Raw genomic sequence first — 25,268 nt, forward strand, 5'->3', positions numbered from 1 at the left:
GCAAGCCCAACCACAAAAAATCTTAACTCCCAAAGGCTGAGCCTTAATTATCTTCATATGTGGTGTAAAATCTGATCTACTAATGCTTTAACAGAAAGCATTGCAGGATAGTTATATGAAGAATGATTCTTCTCCAGATCCAGTTCTCTGTGAAAAGTTAGCTGCTGAATTTATCATGGCTGCACGTTCTGAATAAATGGATAGAGGTCTGGATTAATTCAATAAATTCTGCAAACTTCATTCCTATTTACGTTTAAGAATGTGAAGATAAGGCTCACTGCTTGGCACACAGTCCACCAAAGGTGCATCGGAAAAATAAGTGACATCCAGCTATAAGAGGCCTCTGGTTGTTATTGTCTATGCTCTTGTTAAACCAGAAAAGCTCAAGCCAGGTTTTTGCCTGCTGGAAAGCAAAACGTCCTTGATCCAGAGCCTTTTGTTTTGTTTTGTTTTTGATAAGGACACTGTTCGGGTTATCAGTGCTTTCTCATTTGTGCGTGTGTATTTTATAATATAAACAGAGCATTTAAAAGTCAGATCTCTTGCCTGGTCTCTCTTTCCAGTGTCGTATAACATAAATCCTATGAAGGAAAAAACAGATTGCTCCATATTTTGGCAATTGTTTAAAGTAAGTTTTGGGATGCATAGCAGTTACTTAAATTTATACTTTTTCTCTCCTCATTCCACTTAGACTACGGTTGGGCAGCCTCCAACTCCCATCAGGCCCAACTAGCATCACCAATGTTCAGGGATGATGGGGGTGGCAGTCTAGCAACATCTGGAGGGTGCCCGCCCCTGACTTGGACCACACCCTTTTCTTCCTTCAAAGGTTGTACTACTTATTTAAGTAAGCGAGAGCCTTTGGAAGACTTGGTTTAGTGTGCAGCATTGCTTAGGATAAATGGGCAAGAAGACAGGTTTCTAAAATCTAATAACAAACCACCTCTAATAGTGAGCTCATGTAGTCAGTGCTGACAGGATTGTAATCACTGAGGAATGAGAAGGGGAGGTGTTCGTATACTCGTGGGCACTCTGAGGTTTTCAGAAGTACGAAAAGCAAAGTTGGGGTGTGTGTGAAGGTCTAAAGGGATAAACTTTACACATTAGGAAAGCCCATTGAGTTCTGAGCACGCTCCATAGCTACAGAATACGGAGGCACAAAGGAAATGGGAGGGGGAATGGAATGGATTGTCCTGGAAGGAGCCGCAATTGGTTGGCCAGCTGGAATCCGTCACAGGAGCATTCCACTGCAACATTTTGTTGCAGAGCTGTACTTGTACATCTGGAACTATTCTTGGACTTGGACCTTTAGGTACTGTTAGGTACTGAAATCGGGCGGTCTGTTTCAGTGGTCAGGGCCAAAGCAAGGTCAGTATCCAAGGTATGCTGAGACAAGGGCACAGAAAAAGCAGATGTTGTGCCAGAATATGCCAGTTGCAGTTATCTCCTCTTTAAGGAAAGGGTGGGGTGCTGTCCATCCTGGTTTCTTTCCATCTGTAATTTGGTTCCTGCAAGATTGATTGTGGCTAAGTACAGCTGCTTTTAGGCTTGCCCTTTGGGGCTTGGTCTCTTGCTGGTCCAGGGCTTTCAACTCTCTGAGTACTTGCAACAGCCAGGGTTTTACAGACGAAGAAGAATGTACATATAATGCATTAAACAAACAAATGTTTGGAGAAAATAGAATTCTGAACCCAGGCAATCCAAACTCAGCAACTTGTATAAATTATGCTAGTCATAAAGAATAGCAGAGTAAGATGCAGAAGACAGAAGCTGTACCCTCAACCACTGAAAATCTTATTCAGCCTCACTCAAGCTTCAACAGACGTTCCCCCACGCAAGCACATTTTTGCAGATGTAATATCTAGAAACTTGCTTATTAAAAATGAAAGCTGAGATTCTCAGGAAGCTAGAGGTCCTGTGAAAGACTCTTGACATTGTGCCAGGGAGATTTCAGATGAAGAGAGATGGTTGCACGGAGGAGCTGCCCTTGTTCTGATGCTTGTCTTTTTTCTTCCAGCTTCAATATCTGTATATGTTTCAACTCCCCACTGAGGGAAGAGGTGTCATTTTCTTTAATTTTGTTTGCTTGTTTGTTTCAGTTTTATAAATCATTCTTCTCTTAAAGACTTACGTGTATTCAAGTGCCATCTTTATTTCTCTCTTCTTCACAGTGGTTCCGTGAGAGTGGTCACTCATATTCCCACTTCTCAATAAGAGCTGAAGTAGAGTCAGAAATTATTGTTCTCATACCCCTTTGGGGCATTCTTTTAAGCTGTCATCATCCACATGTCCAACATTTAATAAATTTGTCTTGAATTATGTTATCTGCAAGCGGATATGGATGGATCAGACTATTTCCAGTCTGTGTCTATTTCACATGTGTTTATATTTCACATGTCTTCATAAGTCTGTCCCATCCCATTTTTCTATCCATCTGCAATTTAAAAACACACCTGCACAAATTCATATTTAAATACAAATGTATTTCCTCCCCACAAAATAGACATTTAAGATGAGTTTTATTCTAAAGTTACACATTTTTGGAGACGTTATCCTAAAATACATATTTTTATACATATGTTGGTACATTTTTGAGCTGAGAACTGTATCACAACATTTGGGGACATGTGAAAACTGAATGAATGTTCCAATCCATATGTTAGTCTGGAAAGTGCAGGTAAGGTTTGTTTGCTCAACAATGCAGACCACATGAAATTGTCAGGTATTGTTAACTGCAAGTAGGAAACGAGCAAAATAGATTCGTTTTTCTAGATTCTTTTTCACCATTGGGGAGATTTGCACATATTTAACTCTTTTTTCACCTTTGAGGAGATTTGCGCAAATTTAACTTTTAAAAGAACTTTTGGGAAGGTTTGCGCAAATTCACTAAAGTGCAGTAGTTACTGTGAATATGCACAGTAGTTATTGCGAATTTGCACAAATCTCCCCCAAAGCAGAAAAACAGGTGTCGCTGTCTAGGAGGCGATGAAGTAGGAGAGTAAATTGACACGTGTCATTTCTTATTGATCTACTGGAGGAGAGGTGGATGGCGACAAGGGTTGTTGAGTCATGTGAAGCATGTCAGTGTCTACGTTGAATCTTACTTGTTTTCCTTCCCTTTTGAGAAAATATTTATTTATTTATGTATTTATTTATTACATTTCTATACCGCCCAATAGCCAGAGCTCTCTGGGCGGTTCACAAAAATTAAATATGATACTCCAGTTTCAAGATTTAGGAACTAGATGCCAAAATCACTAAGGAAGCCAGCAAGTTCTAGCACACAGCTTGTCAAGTCATGGCAAGGGAATACTATGAAGCAAATAACTTAGCATCATAGAATAGTAGAGTTGGAAGGGGCCTATAAGGTCATCGAGTCCAACTTCATGTACATCTAGCAAATGTAGGTGATTGATTGTCATCATTGTTATAAAAAATGGCATACTGCGAAAGGTTCCCCATGAGACATCATTAAAAAGGTTGACTAAACATAGAGAATTGAAATTAAGATGATGTTCATATTTTATCATTAACTTCTATGGAGCCAGGATTTTACTTGAGGAAGTGATATTCCCTTTCAAAAACGAGATGTGTTTTTTCTTTAAAAATCTATTCCAAACGAAAATGTCAAGCAGAATTTAGCAGTATTAAAATTTCAGAGAATTTTAAAATGCACTTTAAAAAATTCTAAGCTTGCTTAAAAAGAGTTTCTCATTGAAAACCCAGCATGTCATGCTGAAAAAGAAAGCCAGCAGTGAACCAATGACACAGTATAAAATCTTATCTCAGAAGTACTCTGACTTTATTCCTCAAGTAATTATTTTTATCCTTCAATAGGTGCATCTGCCTGATATTGTGCTAACATTGCTGCCTCTATTGTTAATTATGCTCTTTTATACTTGCTTCACAAGGGCAATTTAGCAGAGTGTAGTAATTCATTCAACCCAAATCAAACACAGTAAAAAAATGCAATTAGGCTCCAAAATACATACACAGTCTTTATTTCTTTTCTGAAGCATTTATGTTGGCAAGCAGAAGTGTATGTCAAGACTGGCGGAATGTGAGGTAGTGAACGTTTGCCTGAAATGTTTTTTAAAAAACATTTACTTGGGTCTGTTTTTAAATCTTAAATTTAATTCAACACAGGTGTGCTTGCTGGAGTTAAATAGATCTGTCATTTGCAGGCTTATAGTTGAGAGGGATGGGAGGGCCATGTTACACCTTATGTTACAATAAAAACATTTCTACCCTCCTGCAAATGTAGCCGTTCCAACAGATCAGTATGTTCCTTATACTTAATCTCTATAGAAGTATATCAGGATCCCAAAAGGGAGAGAGAAAGAGACCACCAAATCTCTTTAAGCTTCCCTTCCTTCTCACCTATGGGAGATGGGGAGATGATTCTTTCTTGCCACATGTATTGAGTTTCTTGTCTTAATTTTTTTGTTCCTTGGTAACAAAAAATTTCCTGACCAGAGTTTTTCATCCTTTGATAACATCTAAGATAGCGTGGGGGCAAAAATCCGCCTGGGCCTGCGAGGGCAGCGGACACCCACACGTCCAGCCCTCGTGGCCCAGGCAGACACAACTGGCAGATTTTTGCCCCAATGCCAAGGGCGCAGGTCAGGACGGAACTGTTCTGCCTTGACCTGCCTACTTTGTCCTTTTCCTCTGCTACGTTAATGGCGGCCACAGTGGGGGAAATACACAATTTCCCCAAACTTTTTCTCCCCCCCCCCCCCCTGCATGCCGATAGGGGACTGAAAGACCATTAGAGTGGAGGGGGAATTGCGCACTTTCCGGAAACCCAGGAAAGCAATATTTGCCTCCCTCCCCCCATGTGCTAATCAGGGCCTTAAAGGCCCTCTTAATCCAAGGATTTAGGAGCCCCTTTAAGGCCACGATTGGCGTGGGGGAGGTGAAGTGCGCTTTCCGGGGACTCCAGAAAGTGCACAATTCCCCCAACCATGCTAATGGCATGCCAGAGGAATTACACACTTTCCGGAGGCCTCAGAAAGTGTGCGTCGCTGAGCGCTCTTCTGGGCTGGCTCCTGGAACAAGGTTAGCCGAGCAGCGCTTGGCGAACTCGCAGGACGAACATGAATTCTCAGGTCCCTAGATTAAGTACTATAATGCATTATATGCAGGGCTGCCAGTGTGCAGAAGTTTCAGTTAATTCAAAATATAGCTACAAGGCTCTTGCCTGGGACTGGTCAGTGGGAACATATATCACCTGTATTCACCTGAATTTCACTGGTTTCAGAACTGTTTCCAAGCATATCAAAGTTCTGGTGCTTCCTCTTTAAAGCCCTATATGGCTTAGGACTCAGATACCTGAAAGTATGCCTGTTTCCATACCAACCTACCTGTATGGGGTTAATCTTCAGAGGTACTTCTCCACCATCAGTTATAAGCACTTCGCTCACTAGAGATTCCCATCTGGCCCCAGCACTTTCATCTTTCCAGCACCAGGCTTTAAAAATGTATTCTTTTACATGCTGGTACATTTTATTTGTCTATTTTATCTTATTTTATAAACTGGCCTGAAAGCACAGCTGAAGGGCAACATATGCATCTTTTCAGGAGTTTTGTGTAAGTCTGCATGGTACTAAAATGGTTTAGTTCTGGTTAAAGACATTTTAAAAAGAGACCAAACTTTTAAATAAATTGTAGGAAACTCTGGAAGCAAACCTGGGACGGGGTGGCAAGGAGAAGGAGTGCCAAATATGAAAGAAAAAAGAGGCAAGCCTCAAAGCAATACTGAAAAGTAATAGGGAACTTTAATGAAATAGTAAATGTTTCAGTGAAAACCTTCCTTGGGGCACAAGTTTTCAATTTGTTGTGTTCTGGTGAGAAAACAGGTCTCAAGAGAAGACAAGAATAACTGAAAGGTTTCCATTGAAATGCATTTACCCATTAAAGTTTCCTGTTATTTTTCAGGATCCTTTTAATGCTTGTCTCTTTTAATGCTTGTCTTTGAATACAAACCTACCACCATGTACAGTGACATACAATTTACATTTGAGCAAGTTTCCCAGGGACTTTGATGAAAATATTGTTAAGCCTCCTGTTCTTGTGCTCTCCTCCCCACCAAAAAGCACTTATTTCTGTATCCATCACATTTACTACAGTTTCAAATGTAGTGCTTTGCAGTTAGCATTGGAAGCAGTTCGTACATTTCTGCTCCTGTTTATCAGATCAGAATGTTTTATTGTGTTTGATTAATAGCCATTACAAAGAAAATAACGTAATACACCATGCAATAGCAGAATGTAATCAGAAATCAAATTAATGAATCACCTGCACAATCCACTGCAATAACATTCAGAGTGATTGCATGACTATGTTTTGCAGCTTTAGCAAACAAAGCTGTTTTGTGTGTAACATAAGAGGCGCAATCTGACAACCTTTTCCCTGTAAGTATGCCAAAATCTGCCCCAGGAATCTCTCCCTGGCATTTCATATAGGTGACAATACAGTAAATAATGTGAGATGTCCTCTACCTCTCCTGAACTGCAGATACAGAACTGTACATTTCTTGGAATATGCCTATATCTTCCATCCAAGAATGCTGTGGGCATGGTTTGGAAGCGTAGTTCTGTAAATGAGATTCTGAAAGAAGCAAAACTAAGGGTTTGTAGGTACTCAACTCTTTCATGATCTGCTTTAAACAGGTAGTGCCATTGAGAAAAGTTTGAAGCTTTGATTAGATTTAAATCCTCACTATTAGCTATTCCATATATGCAGTCTCTCAATTTGTTTTTGGCTCCCAATGTGGTAAAAATATCTGGTAGAAGGTTTTTGGAAGTTAGCAACTCTTGGTATGATTTAGCCCAGCCACCCTTCTCCATTTGTTCTCTCAAGCAAAGCGTGGGGAGGTGGTCTTCTGGCATATCCAGGACCCTCTTATAATACACAAGGGCTGCCTTCTGAGCCCTGGCTTCTACAGATCCTACACCTGTCTCTGCTCTGAGGAAGGGAGCTGGGGTCCCTGTGTGGTATTCCTCCACTAGAAATTGTGTGTAAGGACTAGAGTTCCATTTTCCAACTTGGGATATGTGTGTTTTCAATTTGAGTGACAAACACCTTCAACATTTGGTGCTTGCTGCAAATGGCTCCTTGCAGGAGTGGATAAGAAATGGTCCATTTGCCATTCTTGGCTATGACTTAGCATGTTTTCAGAAGAAGCACAGAAAGTGAACATTATGTCTCAGTATGGGTCTGTCTTCATTTTATGAATATGTTTGATGGAGTCTGTAATAAATTTTAAATTTTGAGACACGTTTGAGAAATACAGGGTTGGATCAAGAGTACTCTGAAGCGGATCTTTCATGAATGGCTCAGTGAGGGTAGGGGGAAGGCAAATTTTGCTGGTGCCTTCTCTCCTATGTAGTTCCCTATGCCCTCCCAAAATATGCTTCAGATTTTGGGGGGGCGTAGGGGGACCCTTCAGAACACCATGGGAGGTAGCATTGGGACTGCAGGGGGAAGGGGATATTGACAAATTACACCCACAGGAACTTCCAGTTAGCAGAATGGGTGTCTCCAGTGGATCTGACCCGCTTTTGTGACTGGAAGGAGCTCTTCTGTTTGCAGAACAGCAGTTCTGGATCCAACCCATAGTTATTTTGTTCCGATTATCTGGTTGTTTGCAATTCCTGTAAATTATCATGGACTTAAATATTGGTGGCTACTAAGAAGAAGGTATTTTCCATTGTGGCACCCCAGTTATTCCTGCTATACTAGCCGATATACCCAGCATTGTAGGTAACCCAGACAATTAGTGAGAGGTCAGAGAAGTGGGAGCTGAGTTAGGATTGAGAGATTGTGACCTGGTTTGCTAACCCATCCTTTATTTAAAACCAGCCACTCTTCATGCCAGTACTACACCTCCCAGCGGGCCTTTGGTGGCCCGCAGGTGCCCATGTCCTCTGAGACATCCTCTTGTTGCCGATGCTGCTCCTCGATAGAGTGTTGAGGAATAGCATCGCCAAGGAGGGGAGGTAAGCGGCTGTCAGTGAATGTGCTCAGCTCCGGCCAATCCTGCTGGGACTGCCTCGGTCTGCACTTCTCACCCACCAAGTGCTCCATCAGGAGCTTGTACTGAGGGGCAGGGGCTGGGCCGGGCACTTGCCCCCTTCATTGGGTCTGTTTCTGGGCATGCGCAGAGTGCCTCCCTCTTAAGGGTGAAGGCTGTGCGCTTGCTTCCCCCAGATTCTGTGAAAACAGTGATATCAGGACGGAGTGCCTTTGAGCATGTTTGGCCCCTCAAAGTCATGCTGTTGTATCTAGTTACAATTTTAAAACCACTCAGAGGGTGGAAGGAGGCACCACAAATGGACGCAGCCCATTTATGAGGGTAGTTTCCTTTTATGTGGAATGGGGTTGACTGCTCGAGACCAACAGGAGTTGGAGTTGTGAAAGAGACGCAGCGGCAACCCACCCATGCACTCACAGTGGCCTCCAAAGGCCAGTAAGTCTGGCCTCCCGCCCAAGTTATGCTGGGAGTTCTGCCCAAGGCTTGCTGGGAATTGTAGGCATAAGCCTTGGTTTTTATTAAATTATTTAAAAACAGTTGGAACCCCAAATGCAGTGTCTTTAGATTTTTCTGGTACATTGTACAACCAAACCTATCAGCATGCCAAATTCCAAGTTTCTAAGTCATCTGGAGGTGGGTAAACATTTTCGGACGCACATACTTTCCGCTTTATAGGTAGAATTTTTGTGGTGAACAGCCCAGAGAGCTTTGGCTATTGGGCGGTATAGAAATGTAATAACTAAATAAATGCACATTAACAATTTCAAATTGTCATTTTTGCCCTATATAAATGAAAATATAGAATCTAGCCCTTCCTCATGGGGATATAGCTCGACAAGTGTTTACTTGTTTTCTAGTGTTGTAGTGATGGTTTTATTGTATTTTATTTTGTATTTGTAATTTTAGAATTATTTTTCTAACCGTTTTCATGTGTAATTGTTTTTATGTGGTTTGGTAGTCACCCTGGGCTCCTTACGAAGAAGGGTGAGATATAATTGGTTGATTGATGGGAGATAGATTGTGTGCTCCCAGAGTCTCAGAACTCCAGGTGCCATTGTTCTGTCTTGTTCTGTGCTACATGGGATGTATTATTTATTTATTTGTTTAGAATATTTATATAACCCATTGAAAAATTTCGGAGCAGTGTACAAGATAAAATGAAAAATAAAAACAGAATAAAACAGTTAAAACAAAATTTAAAAGAAGCAAAAACAGAGACTCAAGGCTGCATATTAAGGAAAGGCTTCTTGGAACTCCAAAAGGAGTACAAGGTTGGTGCCTGCTTGACCTCCAGAGGCAGGGAATTCCACAGGAGGGGGGCCACCACGCTGAAGGTTCTTTCCCTGGTGGACTCCAATCGGAGGATGGATCTATGTGGAACCACCAGGAGCAGGCCCTCGGATGACCTCAGTGACCGGGCAGTTTGGTAAGGGAGAAGGCGCTCTCTCAGGGATGCTTTATTTTAATAAACATGGAGCTAGATCTTACTGTAAAATGGTTTTGCCACCTCTTTTTTTTCTTGCCCCTGTTGCATTGGCTTTAACAGTAGCATGAAATGCAAGAAAACATCCAATGAAATGTTTCCTGGCATGGTGAGAAAAGCAAAGCAAAAGCGTTTACCTTTCCCTGCATCTGCTATTGAAGGTGCAGGTAAAGGACCAAAAAAGGTATCAAACAGATTTGTTGCAAAGCCCATACTATCATAGCATAGTAATTACATTTAGCAGCTGTTGAGCAGACCAGAACGTTAGCTAGTTTCTTGCGTTGTTGTTGTTTGTCTAGGGTCTCAGAACATGAAACACTTCAGTACCTTATTACTTCAGGGCAGGAGGCCGGCCATGATTTCTTCCAAGGCTATATCATTATGTTAAGTGTTTGACTGGAACATATCAGCCCTATGTTTAAACACCACCTCCTTGTCAATGGCCATTTATTTTGCCAGTGCTCGTTTTGTTGCCTGAAGCAAAACCCAATAGGGGCAACACTTTAAAAATACCTGCTACGCTACTCAAACAACAAGTTGTGCCTTCATCTGTTCCATCTCTCTCATGATACTACCTGAAGCAAGTCACTTCAGCCTGTTGCATGGCCCCTGTATTTAGCCACTTTCATGACAAATGCTTTTAGGTGACTGACAGCAGCAACTTGTACAGCTTAGGAAATTAGTATTCTTTTATTGCTTATGATATTAAGTTAATTTGTTTGTACAGCTGGTACCAGATTGTATTTTAACCCAGCTTGCTGGAACGTTTTTGTTAACTTACAAATATGTTTCTGAAACATGAGTGTTAAATCCTGCTTTTAATTTGTGAGATAACTTTGTGTGCGTTGGCTAGTGGCCATTTGATTTTTATTGTTTGAAGGAGTGGTAGGATTTCAATTTCAATAATATCTGTTCTGTGTTAAGTGACCAAATTGAATTTATTAGTCATTGGCTCTTTCTAAGCATTTGAATTTAATTGTTAATATTGATCTGCTCCTACGCTTTAGCATTTGACAGTAAAATGATGGTCTGTGATCTACTCTTTCATTGCATTCCCCTTCCCCCAGCATTAGACAAATGAAATTATGGAAAAGAGACCATTCTCAGAATTTCTAATTTCAATTACAAACTATATATTTCTGTATTGCAATGTTTGGGAAATGCATTTATGTTGTTAATATATGTGTGAAAAATTGAGAATCTGAGAATGCTATGCTTTGTGTAAAAACACCTTATATAGTACTTCTGAGTTTTATTGTATTAGATGTCTCTAGTTGTTTATTACGGGTTTCTCCCAGGGTGTAGGAAAAGCACCACCACCTGATGATGTTGATCTCCCCCTTCTAAACTTGCTACTTTTGATGTGAGAATTTCTGCTTCAGGGTGGTTATTCCACATTAAAATAATGCTAACTTTGGATTCTGGGTGCGTTCGGACATCACTTTAACCCATGATGGGTTAATAAGTTATTCACAGTACTTTATTTTGAAAATAAGCTACTGTTATCCACCACACGATCAGGCAAATAAGATACTGTGAGTAAGTTATGAAGCTACTGTGTGTATTTATTATATTTATTTATATCCCACCTTTTCCCCAATGCCAGGACCAAAAGCAGCTTTACAAATGAAAACATATACAGTTAAAACATATACATAGAAATATACAACGGTCAAAAATATAAACATGATGCAATATTAAAACATTTTAAAATTTAAAATGCAAATAACAATTAAGAAAAAAAGGTTCTCTAGGCATCTCCCTCTTTTGGGGGAGTACTTGGGATTTTTGCTTCTTGGGAGTAGCAGATTTGTTCTGTGTATGTCACCGTCCAATTAGCACATCTCTGTGCCAGATTTACCACATAACAATTTGACTTTGCTTCCATTGTAGCTAGTAGTGTCAGTTCTACAGGAATCTCTAGAGAAGGGCCATAGTCCAGTGGCAGATCATAGGGTTCCAGGATCAAGCCCAGCATTTCCAGATCTGTCTAGTGAAGTCCTATGTCCGTAACCCTGGGGAACGGTTGCCAGTCAGCATAGACATATAGGCCTGGTTCAGACAGCACGCTTAAACCATGCTGCTTAACCACAAAATTTGAAAGACCGTATTCTCCCTTACGAGCTTGTCCATGCTTTGAGATCTTCTGGAGAAGCCCTTCGACAGTCCCAACATCTTCACAGGCGCACTTGGTGGGAACATGGGAGAGGGCCTTCTCGGTGGCTGCTCCAGTGTTTTGGAACTCTCTTCCCGAGGAAGCTAGACTGGCTCCCTCCTTGATGGGCTTTCGGAAGCAGGCTAAAACTTGTTTTTCCAGCAGGCCTTTGGAGAATAATCTGGTCCTCCATCTATGTTAATGACTTATAATTTTGTCTTGTATTTTAAATGTTTACGTTTTATTATTATTATTTGTTTTGTTTTGGTACATTTTTTTCCTAAGTTTTACAATATATGTTTTAAACTTTGTAAGGCTGCCTTGAGGCCCAGTATTGGGCAAAAGGCGGGATAATAATAATAATAATAATAATAATAATAATAGTAATAATAATAATAATAATAATAATAATGTTAACGGAATGCATTGACCTTAATGCATTCCATTAACCATTTCGTGGTTAAGCTGCATGGTTTAGCATGTTGTCTGAACCAGGCCATACTGAGCCAATGATCTAACTTTGTGGAAGGCAACTTGTCATCCCATGTTTTTATGTTTCCTTTCCTGTATCTCCAAAGTGGCCTATCACATTTAAACACACACACACAAAGAGTGTTTGGGGAGTTTGCTAACTGTGCATTTCCCAGACCAATTACTTTTGCATCATCACCTAGAACTGCTATGAATGTATAGAATATCAGAAATTAAGTTAATGGATAACGTCCTATAGTTTTTTCAAACTGTTCCACTTGCATCTGCATCCTTCAAAAGCCCTATGCAGGTGTTCTGCTTGCATGTAGGAGAGACGTCTGTAGGGGGGATGTGGGCAGACATGTTAGTCTTGCCCCCAGCATCTCTGCACACCTGGCTTCTGTGTTGACCTTGGCGCTTTGAATGCAAAGGTCTGAAGAGGGCTTGTAAACACATTCAGCTGAACGCCTTTACAGAGTTCCTGCAGCCTTAAACCCTGATAAGCAGGGTTCGCAATTGTAGGATGTTGTTATTGTATGCTGTCTGTTTTTTATGGTTTTATGGTTTTAAATTTTGTATATCGATTTTAATGCGTAATGTTTTAATCTTTTGTAAACCGCCCAGAGAGCTTCAGCTATGGGGCAGTATAGAGATAATAATCATAATCATAATCATCTCTTTAAATGTGTTCAGTTGAACATGCTTACACACCCTTCTATAAATATATAACCCTTCTATAAATAAATAAATAAATAAATAAATAATAAAAAGAACACCTTCATGCTGCATAAAAGCCAGATGTATAGGGACACTCAGGGCAGAGTGTACATGCGCACCCCCATCCACACATGAATGCCTGCATAGAGCTTAAGAGTACACTAGTGAAAACTAATGTTAAATCCATCTATCTATGCATTTTATTGAATGTTCATGTATACATATAGATGTGCATGTAATTTTACCCTGAGCTACTATATGTTCTGTGCAAGGCATAATATTTTTTTTTAAAAAAATAGGATTTTAAATCTTGTGAATTTTGACAGTTTGGGTGGGTAATACTGAAAAAAAGGCAAAAAGGTGAGAGGATGATTGATGGATCCTAGGCTCTTTCTATATTATAAAGGAGTGGTGCAAGGGAAACCACTACTTTTGGGTGCTTCCAGATGAAGTATTCATTACACAATCACCCTGTGTAATTACAGAATTTTAGGGGGGTGTTCAGATGTTGTTGTTTTCCACTTGTAAATTTCCTGTGTTTTCCCACCATTTCTTCCAATTTTTCCCTTAACAAAATGGTTAAGAAGGAAAAGATAGAATAGCTGTATAGCATCTTCGATTGGTAAAGCTAAGATCCACCCATATGGAAGCACCTTTATTACAGCTTTATTTTATTTCAATTTTTTAAAAGAGGCTTATGATTGAACAATTAATGATAGGTGTCTTTGTCTTTCCCAACAGGCAACCAGATAAACTGGTGGTGGTTTGGACAAGAAGAAGTCGAAGGAAATCATCCAAGGTTAGTTTTAGTTAGTTAAATAAGAAAAAATTGTATAACTTAAATTATGACATTTGATCATTGTCCTAATTTAAGACAGAAGAGATCTATTTTATTTTTATTTTTTAATGGACCAAAGCTGCACTTTGTTCTCTATTGTTAGTAATACTGGCCCTGAGCATCATTATTGGTGTTGCATCCATGCATAATTACAACTCAACACCTGGCGTTGTGGAGAGTAATGTTGTACAGATCTCTAAAATTGATAGATACCAATGGTACTCCAGTTCACATAGACAATAATGTAAACAATACGTTCAACAGTGATTGGCAAATGTTTTTGGTTTTTTTTGTTTATCTTTCCTCGAAGGGGCTCAAGATGCCGTTCATTATTCCCACTCCCACTCCCAATTTATATTCTCACAACAAACCTGAGAGGTGTGTTAGGTAACCTTCATGGCTGAATAAGGATTTGAACCTGGATATTTCTGGTCCTTCTGCAGCACAAGCCGAAAAAATTGGGAATCTTTGTTCTGGGAAACTTGTCAGGGGCAGCATGCCAGTGGTGGGCAGCATTTTAGCCAACATGGTCAGGGAAACCCCACCCCACCTCTCTTTCTGCCAACCCCTTCTCCCCCTCCCTCCCTCCCTCTGTGCTTCTTCCTGCACAGCAGCCTACAGGAGGGTGGGGAGGGATAGTTTTTGCTAGAGGGCTGAACTGATCAGGCCTCTTCACCCAGCTACCATTGCTTTATTCACTTCCGCTTTTTCCTTCCTTGTTTCCTTCCTGGCATCCATCTCTCCGCCTAGACTCCCCCACCTGTATTTAATAAGAGATTGCCTACCCATAAGAACATGAGAAGAGCCATGCTGGATCAGACCAAGGGTGCATCTAGTTCAGCACTCTGTTCACACAGTGGCCAACCAGCTGCTCTAGCTACTACATCCATTGCTTATTGAAGTTCATTCTGATTAAAGTAAAGAAAGAGCAAATTGCCAGATTTACATGCTGTTATTATTTGACTTGTTTTTCTGGAAAAAATGGCCCTCACCCAGCACGTTTACCAGATCACCTTTATTTATTTATTTATTTATTACATTTATATCCCGCCCCATAGCCAAAGCTCTCTGGGCGGTTTACAAAAGTTAAAAACAGTAAACATTAAAAAAAAGTTTGTTAGCTGATAGCATGATGCTAGGTTTGAAGAATGCAGCCATTTTTATTTTTATGTCTATTCTTTATTAAATATAAACATTTGATAGTCGTATAAAGAAAAAATAGTTTCAGTTGAACCTGTTGGCAAATTGTTTAGAAAAGAGTAGTTGGCATATTCAGGTATTTTCCCATGTAGTTCCTTCTTCCTATTAAGCTTTCTAAACTCTTCAGAACAGCCTTAAATATTGTAGTCCCAACAAAAACTCAAGTGTTCTTCAATTCATCCAGAATACTCTCTGTTCTCTTTGTTCCCAATACCAAGAGTAGGCTCTCTCTTTGCTGATGTAGATGCTTCTATGGTTGGATTGTACTTTGATAAAATCTGAAAAATCTGTTTTGGAATCACAGTTATTGCAGGAAGTGGAAATTTCTTTCTTGAGAAGAAAATGTGCTAACTTTATTCTCAGATTATTCACACCGTTAAAGGGTTGCCCTATTTTCAAGTTGTTTACCCCTGATCTGTATTGCAAAAATACAAGACTTGCTTTACTGCCAGGGCCTCCAGCTATTAGTTTGTTTATTAAGAAATAATAAGCTTGAAAACTAATTTAGTGCCAGCGTAGAAGAATCTTTGTGCTATAAGGAGCGAGTGTACAAAAATAGATGTACAAAAATGCACAAAAAATGAGTAGGGCAAGAAGTTTGCATTTCAACATCTCTCATGCTAGCTCCTTTGTGATCATGTTTCCATATAGTTGTACATGGTCATATCCTTTGTGGCATTCTTTATTGATAATGTGTTTCCTAGTATGGGGAAATAATTTTAATTTGCTGAGTTTAATTGAAGCGTTTGATCTCTCAGCATTACATTACTTTAATAAGATGTGTTTTAGCATATACGTTCTCATCCACATTCTGGACAACATCCAATGTCATGTGAGCCAACTTTTGCTCATGTAACAGAACATCTCATTGTTCTCCTCTCCATGCAACTCCATGTATACCCCAAATCTGCTCCAGAAGGTCCCCCAATCATCCAGAACAGATTTGAGGGGTGTGCTGAGGGGGAGGGGAATCTTTTTGCTGGCAGACAAATGCGATTGGATACAACCCCCTGTTGTCCAGTAGCATAATACACTCAGCAATATCACTTGCCTGATGTTTCAGCATCAATAATGCTAATGTTGGCATCAGTCCCACTATTCCTCAACCCCAGCACCACATGCTGTTGGAAGCCATAGGTGTCCTTCTCTTCTCATACTTGGAACTGTCATACAGTGAACATGACTTCTGGACATCTGTTGCTACCTATAGAAGTTATTAACTAATGTAAGCAGATTAATGTATTTGTTGTTGATTTAAGTGCTTGTTTTCCTTCCAGAGTCAGTACACTGGCATGTCAGCTAAAGAGATGTTAAATTGGGGCATTCAGATATAATTTCTAAAATATCTCAAACTGTAGAAACAAGCTGTTGTCTTCCATTAAACTCAGGGCTCAGGGTCTTAATTTTTATTTTTAAAAGGTATGATTCTGCATGATTTGAAATGTTTGTCTCCAGGACTATAGATCAGTAAACATTCCTAAGCCCTTAGTCATCTTGCCGGTAATACGAATTATTATACCTCTTATTGGTTTCATCTAATTGCATGCTTGGAATCAAGTCAAATGCCAAATTCTTTTGTATTAAAAAGACATTTGTGTCCCAACAATTACGTAAATCTTTGGCAGTCTGTTCTTGGCTTTCTTATATTCTTCTTTTCATGAGGATGGAACGATGGGAGAGGACATTTCAGTTTGGTCTACAATGAACTGAAAATCACAGAGAATTTGACACAATAAATCTATGTCATAGATTTATCAGAGAATCGGTTTGCATATTTCTCACCTTTGACAAATCCCGGTATTTTTTAGCCTATGAATGTGGCTTGTTGTGATTTCCTAACAGCTACAAGCCTGGGATAATTGACAGTACTGGATGAAAACAGAAAATGCTCTATTTGTCCTCCAGATTGTGTGGCCCTCAGCTACTGAACAGTGTATTTTATTTGCTCTGTTAACTTTCTTAGGCCCTTTTTCCCTTTCTGCAGATATAATAGAGTACTACTTCAATACAGAATGGTTTAGCAAGTTGGGGCAATAGATGGGATCTTAATTCTAGTCATAGCATGAGTAGCTGCTTAAATATTTCTCTTACCTTTTTAGCAAGATTACAGTACGACTTTGTCATACGTTAAGAACATAAGAAGTGCCCTGATGCTAGATCAGACCAGGGGCCCATCTAGTCCATCACTCTGTTCGCACAGTGGCCAACCAGCCATCAGCCAGGGATGAACAAGCAGGACATGGTGCAACAGCACCCCCACCCACCCATGTTTCCCAGCAACTGGTGCACACAGGCTTACTGCCTCGAATACCTGGAGACAGCACACAACCATCAGGGCTAGTAGCCATTGATAGCCTTCGCCTCCAGGAATTTATCCAACCCCCTTTTAAAGCCATCCAAATGGGTGGCCATCACTACATCTTGTGGTGGTGAGTTCCATAATTTAACTATGCGCTGTGTGAAGAAGTACGTCCTTTTATTTGTCCTGGATCTCCCACCAATCAGCTTCATGGGATGACCCCGGGTCCTGGTATTTTGAGAGAGGGAGAAAAATGTCTCCCTACCCACATTCTCCACACCATGCATAATTTTGTACACCTCTATCATGTCTCCCCTTCACCTCCTTTTTTCCAAGCTAAACAATCCCAGTTGATGTAACCTCCCCTCCTTGCAGATAACAAAACACTTAGTAAATGTTGAGGCTTTCTCAGATCAGATTGGTCAAAAGAGGCAAATTTCTGAATGTGCTAAAATGTTGACAGGAAAGACAGTGAGCAAGTCGGGTTTTCTCCACATTTTCATAGAGTAGAAAGGCAGACTAAGATGCTTCTTTCTGGCAGCTTTGGTTGTCCGACGTTTGGGATCTTGCCACTATACATTTCAGCTATAGAACCCTCTAGAAAGTTCTATACCTCATATCCTTCCGTAGGTGCCAAGAGACACATAATATATTATCCATTTCCTGATGCTAAGATCGTGCATAATGTATTATTACTTGAATAGCAGCAATAGTGTAATTCCTATATTAGGACCAATTGGAAGTAACAAAATCAGAAAACAACTGGTAGTCAGGAAATAGTGAGCCAGCTTTTGAGTTTTGTGACTTCACGTTTGTCCCAGTAAACATATTATGCAGCTGATGTGGATAGTTTTTACAAAATTGATTGTAATGCATTGTTGCTTTAATTTTAATTGGGTAGATCTTACTAAATTTATTTTTTTAAAATGTTTTGAGAGTTCTATCCAATGAATAAGTTGCCTTATTGGATCAGAACAAAGACTAATGTAGGACAGTACTCTGTCTTCAACAGTGACTTCTGTCATTTGTCTCCAATATGCCCAGAGGGATTCTTGGAGATTAAGATGGTGCTGTAGGCTGCTGCTTTGATTTGCAGCATGCCAGCCTCCCAGTTAAAAAATTACAATAATTTCAAAAAATCAAAATAAGCAGGAGGGGCAAGGAGTCAGGCAAGCACCAAGAGATCCCAGGCCCTCGTTGGAGACTCCAGGCCTACATAAAAAGAGAGAAATGGGTCTACAGAAACTAGAAGTCAGGGAGGCTGCACGAGTCTACCATTCAACTATCTGGTTAACAGCAGCAGTTGAGACATGGAATATCTGTGTGTCAGTAGGAACCAACTCTAAATCCTTCACCCCCAAAAAATTATAGGGCAGAGGAAGAGAGGGAATTGACTTGCTTAAGTCCTTGACAGCTTTTAATCAATATTCTTGGGGGTTGGTAGGGATATCTTCAGAACTCTGTGCCCCCCATTGAAGTTTGTGGCTGGCAGCTCCCTAGACTGCTATATATCTTAGCAGGGGAAGGGGTCAGGGAAGGAGAAATTTTCTCAGCACTGAAACATTACATTGCATGTTCCACTTACCTTAACTAATACCATTAAAGATGAATTTATATTCAAAGCTGGTACTGAGCAGATGAGGGACTGAATCTGGACCCACATCATCCCAGAAGTAGGGTAGAAGTTAGTATAGATTCCCAGAGTTCAAGCCAGCCAGCAGAGGTAAGGCGAGGCCTGAATGAAGTCCCTGAAAAAGTGCTGCCTGACATTTCAAGCACTGATGGCTTTCCAGAACATTGGCTGTTGAGAGAGAACATGGTAAACTCCAGAAACCCATCTCCTCTCCATCTCGCCTGAGATTCTGGTTTGTTTTGGAAGTTTGTAGGCCTAGTTTTACTGGAAACTGTTTTTTGGAGCCTGTAGTCCAGTATTCTGTAGTTTGTTTCTGCCAGTCATCACCACTGCATGTACATGACTGATTTGGCTCTACACATTAATTCCAGTGGTTATAACTGCATGAGTCAAGGCTTTTCCCTCCCCAATCTCTTTACAGGCTCATAGCTGGCAGCCGGGAATAAAAAATCCATACCGTGGTGTTGTTGTGTGGCCTGTTCCTGAAAACATTGAAATCACTGTGACACTTTTTAAGGTAAGTGTGTTTTGTTAGATTGTTCAATTTCATGCCTAGATTATTGACTAACAGGAATTCTGACGAGCAGCTGGTGCAATATAGGCATTATATGACCAAATCACTTCGCCCCTACCAGTATTCAGGCGTCCGTATTCTGCACCAGATGAAGTTTGCAAACTGTCTTCAAAGGCAGCCCCCCACACAGCACATTACAATAGTCTAGCCTGGACGTGACTAGTGCATGGATAAGTAAGGCAAGGTCCACCCTCTTCAGATAGAGCTGCAGCTGGCCCACCAGTCTAAGCTGGTAGAATGCACAAACACATTTTCAGGCTTCTTCTGAAAGACTACAAGATCTGATTCTAGTAGGCCTCTTTCTGTAAGGCGTTCCAAAAGTTACTGGATTTAAAACACTTAACAATGCAACCCTATTCTTCTTCATCGTGGTCATCTATGCATTCACACATATGGGCTCTGCGCCTGCGCGGAGACCTGAACAGGAACCTCTACTAGCTAGGTAAAATGTTTTTGGCGGGAACCCCTCCCCCACGCTACTGCGCATGTGCCCGGGGTTCCCGCCCTTACCTCAGTTCTTCGTTGTCCGCCATTGTGCTGAGACCTAGAAATTGATCCTCCTAGCGAGTTCTGTTCACCAAACTTTTTCCAATCTTTTCTTCTATTTAAAAAAATAATAATTCTTTATTCTATCTTCCTATCCTTCAACAGCGATCTCTCGATCGCGAGCGCCTCAAGCGCATGGCCGTAAAGGCACCTTTCAGAAAATGTGTGAGATGTGGGTGTAAACTCCCACCAATGGACGGCCACTCCCTCTGTGTGGTCTGTCTTGGCGAGGGACATAAAGTTGAATCCTGCCATCATTGCATGGCTTTTACAAAGCAAACAAGAAAGAATAGAGCGGACAGGCTACGTTCCATTCTTTGTGAGAAAGCCCTCAGGGCAACAGACCCTATACTGCAGAAGCGGATGGAGAAAACTTCCTCAAAGACAACTAATGAAGATCAGAGCCCCGAGGTTCGATCTTTTGTTATATCACAGGAAACAATGGCGGAAAATAGGGCGATGATACCCCTTACGCCAGGCCAATCCTTGGCCACGTCCGCAGCTAAAAGACTTTCTAAGAAAGCTCGGACCCCTAAATCAGCAGAACAGCAAAAGAAAAAGAAGAAAAAGAGAAGGGACTCTGATAAACACTCCTTCATGAGGCGCAGCCTTACCGCCATCGACGCCAAAAAGCTCCAGACCGAGCCTACACTCGGCGTCAACCACGGTACCGATGGTGGTAGAATGTACCCTACCGAACCACCCGTTGGTACCGATACCCCTACCGACAGCTCGCAGCTCTATGTCGGAAGGGGAAATCCACGATTCAGCGTCAGCGCCCTCTATACAGTGTACCACCATAATCCAAGGGGATCAGGACGGAACAGATCAGCACAGGTCCCAGCCTACGGCACTGACAACTCGCAGAGAGAGATCTACCACACCCAGATCTGACTGTGAACAAGTATCGCAGTATTCAGGATATTATAGACACCAAGACTTGTACAATTGGGATTATTATCGCCCACAAACGTACTACCCCAATGAACGCAGCTACCAACACCCTGCAGAAGAATATTTTGCACATCCTACCCCCCTTCCAGAGTCATACACGTGCCCAGGGCTCCGCCCTCTCAACCATCTCCATCGACATCAAGCCATTGACGTCGAAACAACACCGTCTCGATACCGGCAGCGACTGCAGCGACATCAGCGTTGCAACAAGAGCAAGCCTTGGAACCGCTACAACAACCATTGCAACCCACCAGATCAAACTCACCAGAGGACGATAATCGATCCGATTCGGACTCTGTAATTTCAATCGCTCCCTCGATGCCGTCACCTGATGACGCGGTTAACACCCAGGACCCAGCGTCTCCATCTGAGGATATGGGCAGATTCTCGGACCATATCCTCAGAATGGCACAATCTTTGGGCCTAGACATCCAACAGCCCGCAGGAACCCTCGACGATCCAATCTATGACATCTTAAAAACAGAGGCAAACGCGACGGTAACAATCCCCTTCCCTCCCACATTAAAGCGCACAGCGCAAATTTCATGGAAAACACCATGTGCAACCCAACCAACGTCGAAGAGGTTGGAATCTATGTACAAAGTGCAAGAGAAGGATGCTAAATTTTTGCTTCAGCATCCAAAACCCAACTCAATAATCGTGGAGTCCGCCCAAGGCAAGTCACAGAAAATCCACTCAGCCCTAGTGGATAGGGAGGGAAGAAAACTTGACTACCTGGGCAGGAAGATATACGCTTCTGCATCGTTGGGAGTTCACGCCGCTGCCTATGAAGCCACTATGGCTAGGTACCAAATCTTCCTATGGGAGAAAATAGGCTCCCTTTGTGATTACCTTCCAGAGGAAAAAGGGAGCTTGCGAGGGTATTCCAATTGGAAGCCTCAGCTATAGCCAGGCAGCAATTGAGTACAGCCAGACATCAGACTGACTGCCATTCAAAGTCGATGATGGGGTCCATCGCACTTCAAAGGCATGCCTGGCTGAGGTCGGCGAACCTCAGTCAAGAGACCAGGACGAGGATTGAAAATCTGCCCTTCGACGGCGAAGGGCTTTTTAACAACAAAACTGATGAGTCGCTAGATTCCATTTACAAGGCCCGTACCACGGCCAGAAAGATGGGCTTCTCCCAACCCATGCCTCAATACAAACCAAAGCGATGGACGAGGCAGCCAGCTCCACAAATACAGCAACGTCCCCAGTTCAACAAACAACCAAGGCAGCAACAACAACAGCTGCAAAGAAAAAGGCCGTACCAGAGTCATTACCAGCAAAGCAGGTGCCAACCCAACTTAACAAAAAGGCAGCGCCTTTGACTTTCCTATCCCAGGTCTACCACCCTTTGCAAACCATTTAGCACCATTTTTACATCAATGGGAGACAATAACATCAGACTGCTGGGTGCTCACCATCATCAAAAAGGGGTATGCCATAGAATTCGATGCCCTCCCTCCTTCTTCAGGAGTGAGAATAACGACACCATCTCCCCCTCTGCTTCTCGAGGTACAAACTCTGTTATCGAAGGGAGCCATCCTCCCCGTACCCGCAGATCAGATCAACGAGGGGGTTTTCTCACGTTATTTCACGGTCCCGAGAAAGGATGGGGGTCTTCGACCAATCATGGACTTACGACAATTGAACAGTTACATCACCCCAAAAAAATTCCGTATGACAACGGTTACTTCTATCCTCCAACTCCTACATGCAGAGGTTTGGTTTGCTGTGGTAGATCTGAAGGATGCCTACTTCCACATCTCCATCAGGAAGTCGCATCAAACTTACCTTCGCTTTTCCATCGGGACTCATCAATTCCAATTCACCGTCCTCCCTTTCGGATTGGCGCCGGCGCCGAGAGTCTTTACAAAGGTGATGGCGGTCGTTTGCGCACACCTAAGACAAAAAGAGATCTACATTTACCCGTACATAGACGACTGGCTGCTGGTGGCGGAGGACTACTCCACGCTCCAGGACAACATAGCCACGACCCTCCAACTGTTAGGCACCTTAGGACTCTGGGTCAACTTCGAGAAGTCTATCTTGACCCCGCAGAGGAATATAGATTTCATAGGAGTCACCCTATCGTCTCAAGACGGAAGGGCATATCTCCCTGTCTCCAGAGCGAAAACACTTCGCGATTTGATCCTCGACATCGAGGGCCGACCAAGGCTCTCGGCATGGACAATTCAAAGACTGCTGGGTCTAATGGCAGCGACCACCGCAGTGATCAGGTTCGCAAGACTGCGAATGAGAGTCTTACAAGGCTGGTTTCTCAAGACGTTCGACCTCCAACGCAATGCTCACCGAACTTACCTGTCGATCCCGAGACAAGTGCATGCATCCCTGAAGTGGTGGTTGTCAGTGGAGAACCTATTAGAAGGAGATCCGTTCCAACAAAGATCGCCCTCGGTAACGATTACGACTGACGCCTCCATGACTGGATGGGGGGCGCATTGCAACTCCCTCACTGCCCAGGGCCAATGGTCTCCCCACCAAAAGGAGGAGCACATCAACCACTTGGAACTTTTGGCAGTAGAGAATGCAGTGAAGACCTTCGCTCAGATTATCGAAGGCTGAAATGTCCTAATTGCTATGGACAACACCACCGTAGTCTGTTACATCAACAGACGGGGGAACAAGAGCAAACCCGTTGACTCAATCGGCAATTCGAATTTGGAATTGGTGCATAAGAAGACATACCCACCTGACTGCGATCCACGTAGCAGGGAAGGAGAACACCATCGCAGATTCCCTCAGCAGGTCTTTCCACACCGACCACGAGTGGGAACTCGATACCGAAACAAGGGAAGATCTCTTTCAGTACTGGGGCTATCCAGCCGTCGATGTCTTCGCCACCGAGGAAAACGCAGCATGTCCCAGATTCTGCACCAGAGCAGGAAAAGGAAAAGACTCGTTAGGAGATGCGTTCACCAGAACGTGGAGAGGGGACTTGCTTTACATCTTTCCCCCCTTTCCACTCCTAACGAGGGTCCTAGCCAAAATTCAAATGGACAGATCGGACTGCATCCTAATAACTCCTTGGTGGCCTCGACAGGCTTGGTTTCCCCACGCCCTTCGGTTATCGAGACGCACCTACATCAGACTCCCATCGGTACCGACGCTGCTATCTCGATACCGAGGCAGAGTTCGACACGCAGATCTCTCGACACTCAAAATGATGGCATGGAGGATAACACCCGCTCCTCTCCCCTTACCGAAACTTTAACAGTGGACCAAATTTTGCTGGCGTCGAGAAAACCATCGACGAGAAAATCTTATTTATTTTATTTATTTATTTATTTATTACATTTTTATACCGCCCAATAGCCAAAGCTCTCTGGGCGGTTCACAAAAATTAAAACCACAGTAAAACACCCAACAGGTTAAAACACATCTTATGCCGCAAAATGGGAGAGGTTCTCAAAATTCTCTCAGCGAGTGAACCAAATGCCAGAATCTTGCTCAATCTCTACTGTACTCGAATACCATTTGTCACTATACCGACAAGGACTTAGATTATCGTCCATCAGAGTTCACTTAGCAGCAATTGCAGCCTCACACAAGGGTGTTGAGGGGTTCTCACCCTTTTCTCACCCTACTTCAAAAAGATTCTTGAGAGGCCTAAAAAATACCATACCAGCGGTCAAGGAGTGTGTCCCATCGTGGAGCTTGTCAGTGGTGCTTCACGCTCTCACAAGGAAGCCTTTTGAACCAATGGCCACAACAGATCTTAGACTCTTGACGCTAAAGACTACATTTTTGGTAGCTATAACCTCTGCAAGGTGTGCAAGTGAACTCAGGGCTCTCAGAATAGACCCTCTGTATACAATCTTTCATAAAGATAAGGTTGTGCTTCGCACGGACTTGACATTCCTACCCAAGGTAGTGTCTACCTTTCACACATCACAGGACATCATCCTGCCTTTGTATCGTGATGACCAGTTGTGTCGGATGGGGGAAGAAGACAGGCTAGCTGGTTTTGATGGTTTATATGGAAGGTCCGTGTTGTAGTTTGAGCATCAAAGCATGAAAATGGCCCTGTATCCCAACAGCTAGTGTTTGCACTGATTAAAAACTCGAGATCGCAACTGAGCTGCAGGCTTTTTATCTGCATTGGCAATGTCTGCTGACAGAAAGTGTTGCTCATACAGAGCTATATAGGAATCGGAGATAAAGACTTGATTCTATTTGTAAAGCAGCAATCTGAAATAGTAGCATAGGCAAAGAACCGGAGCTAAGATAGACAAGCCATGTGTTTTGAGAAGCAATACAGATTGCAGTGTCTCTGAATCTGTAAGTGGCTGTTGAAATGGTGTTGCTGGTAGGATTAGAGGGCAAGTCTGGGCTT

At 42.2% G+C, this 25,268-nt stretch overlaps 1 protein-coding gene across 4 annotated transcripts in view; it reads left to right on the forward strand.

Annotated features, from left to right (window-relative positions):
- The window catches only part of EHBP1 (EH domain binding protein 1), a 313,384-nt gene that overhangs the window by 40,159 nt on the left and 247,957 nt on the right, over positions 1–25,268 (forward strand). For all 4 annotated transcript variants that reach the window (XM_063115970.1, XM_063115971.1, XM_063115972.1 and 1 more), the window contains exons 3-4: positions 13,606–13,663; positions 19,256–19,351. In XM_063115970.1, the coding sequence (XP_062972040.1) occupies positions 13,606–13,663; positions 19,256–19,351 (154 nt within the window). The remainder of the gene's footprint in view (positions 1–13,605; positions 13,664–19,255; positions 19,352–25,268) is intronic.

The sequence above is a fragment of the Elgaria multicarinata genome, chromosome 2 (genome assembly GCF_023053635.1).
Source record: "Elgaria multicarinata webbii isolate HBS135686 ecotype San Diego chromosome 2, rElgMul1.1.pri, whole genome shotgun sequence".
Lineage (NCBI taxonomy): Eukaryota > Metazoa > Chordata > Lepidosauria > Squamata > Anguidae > Elgaria > Elgaria multicarinata.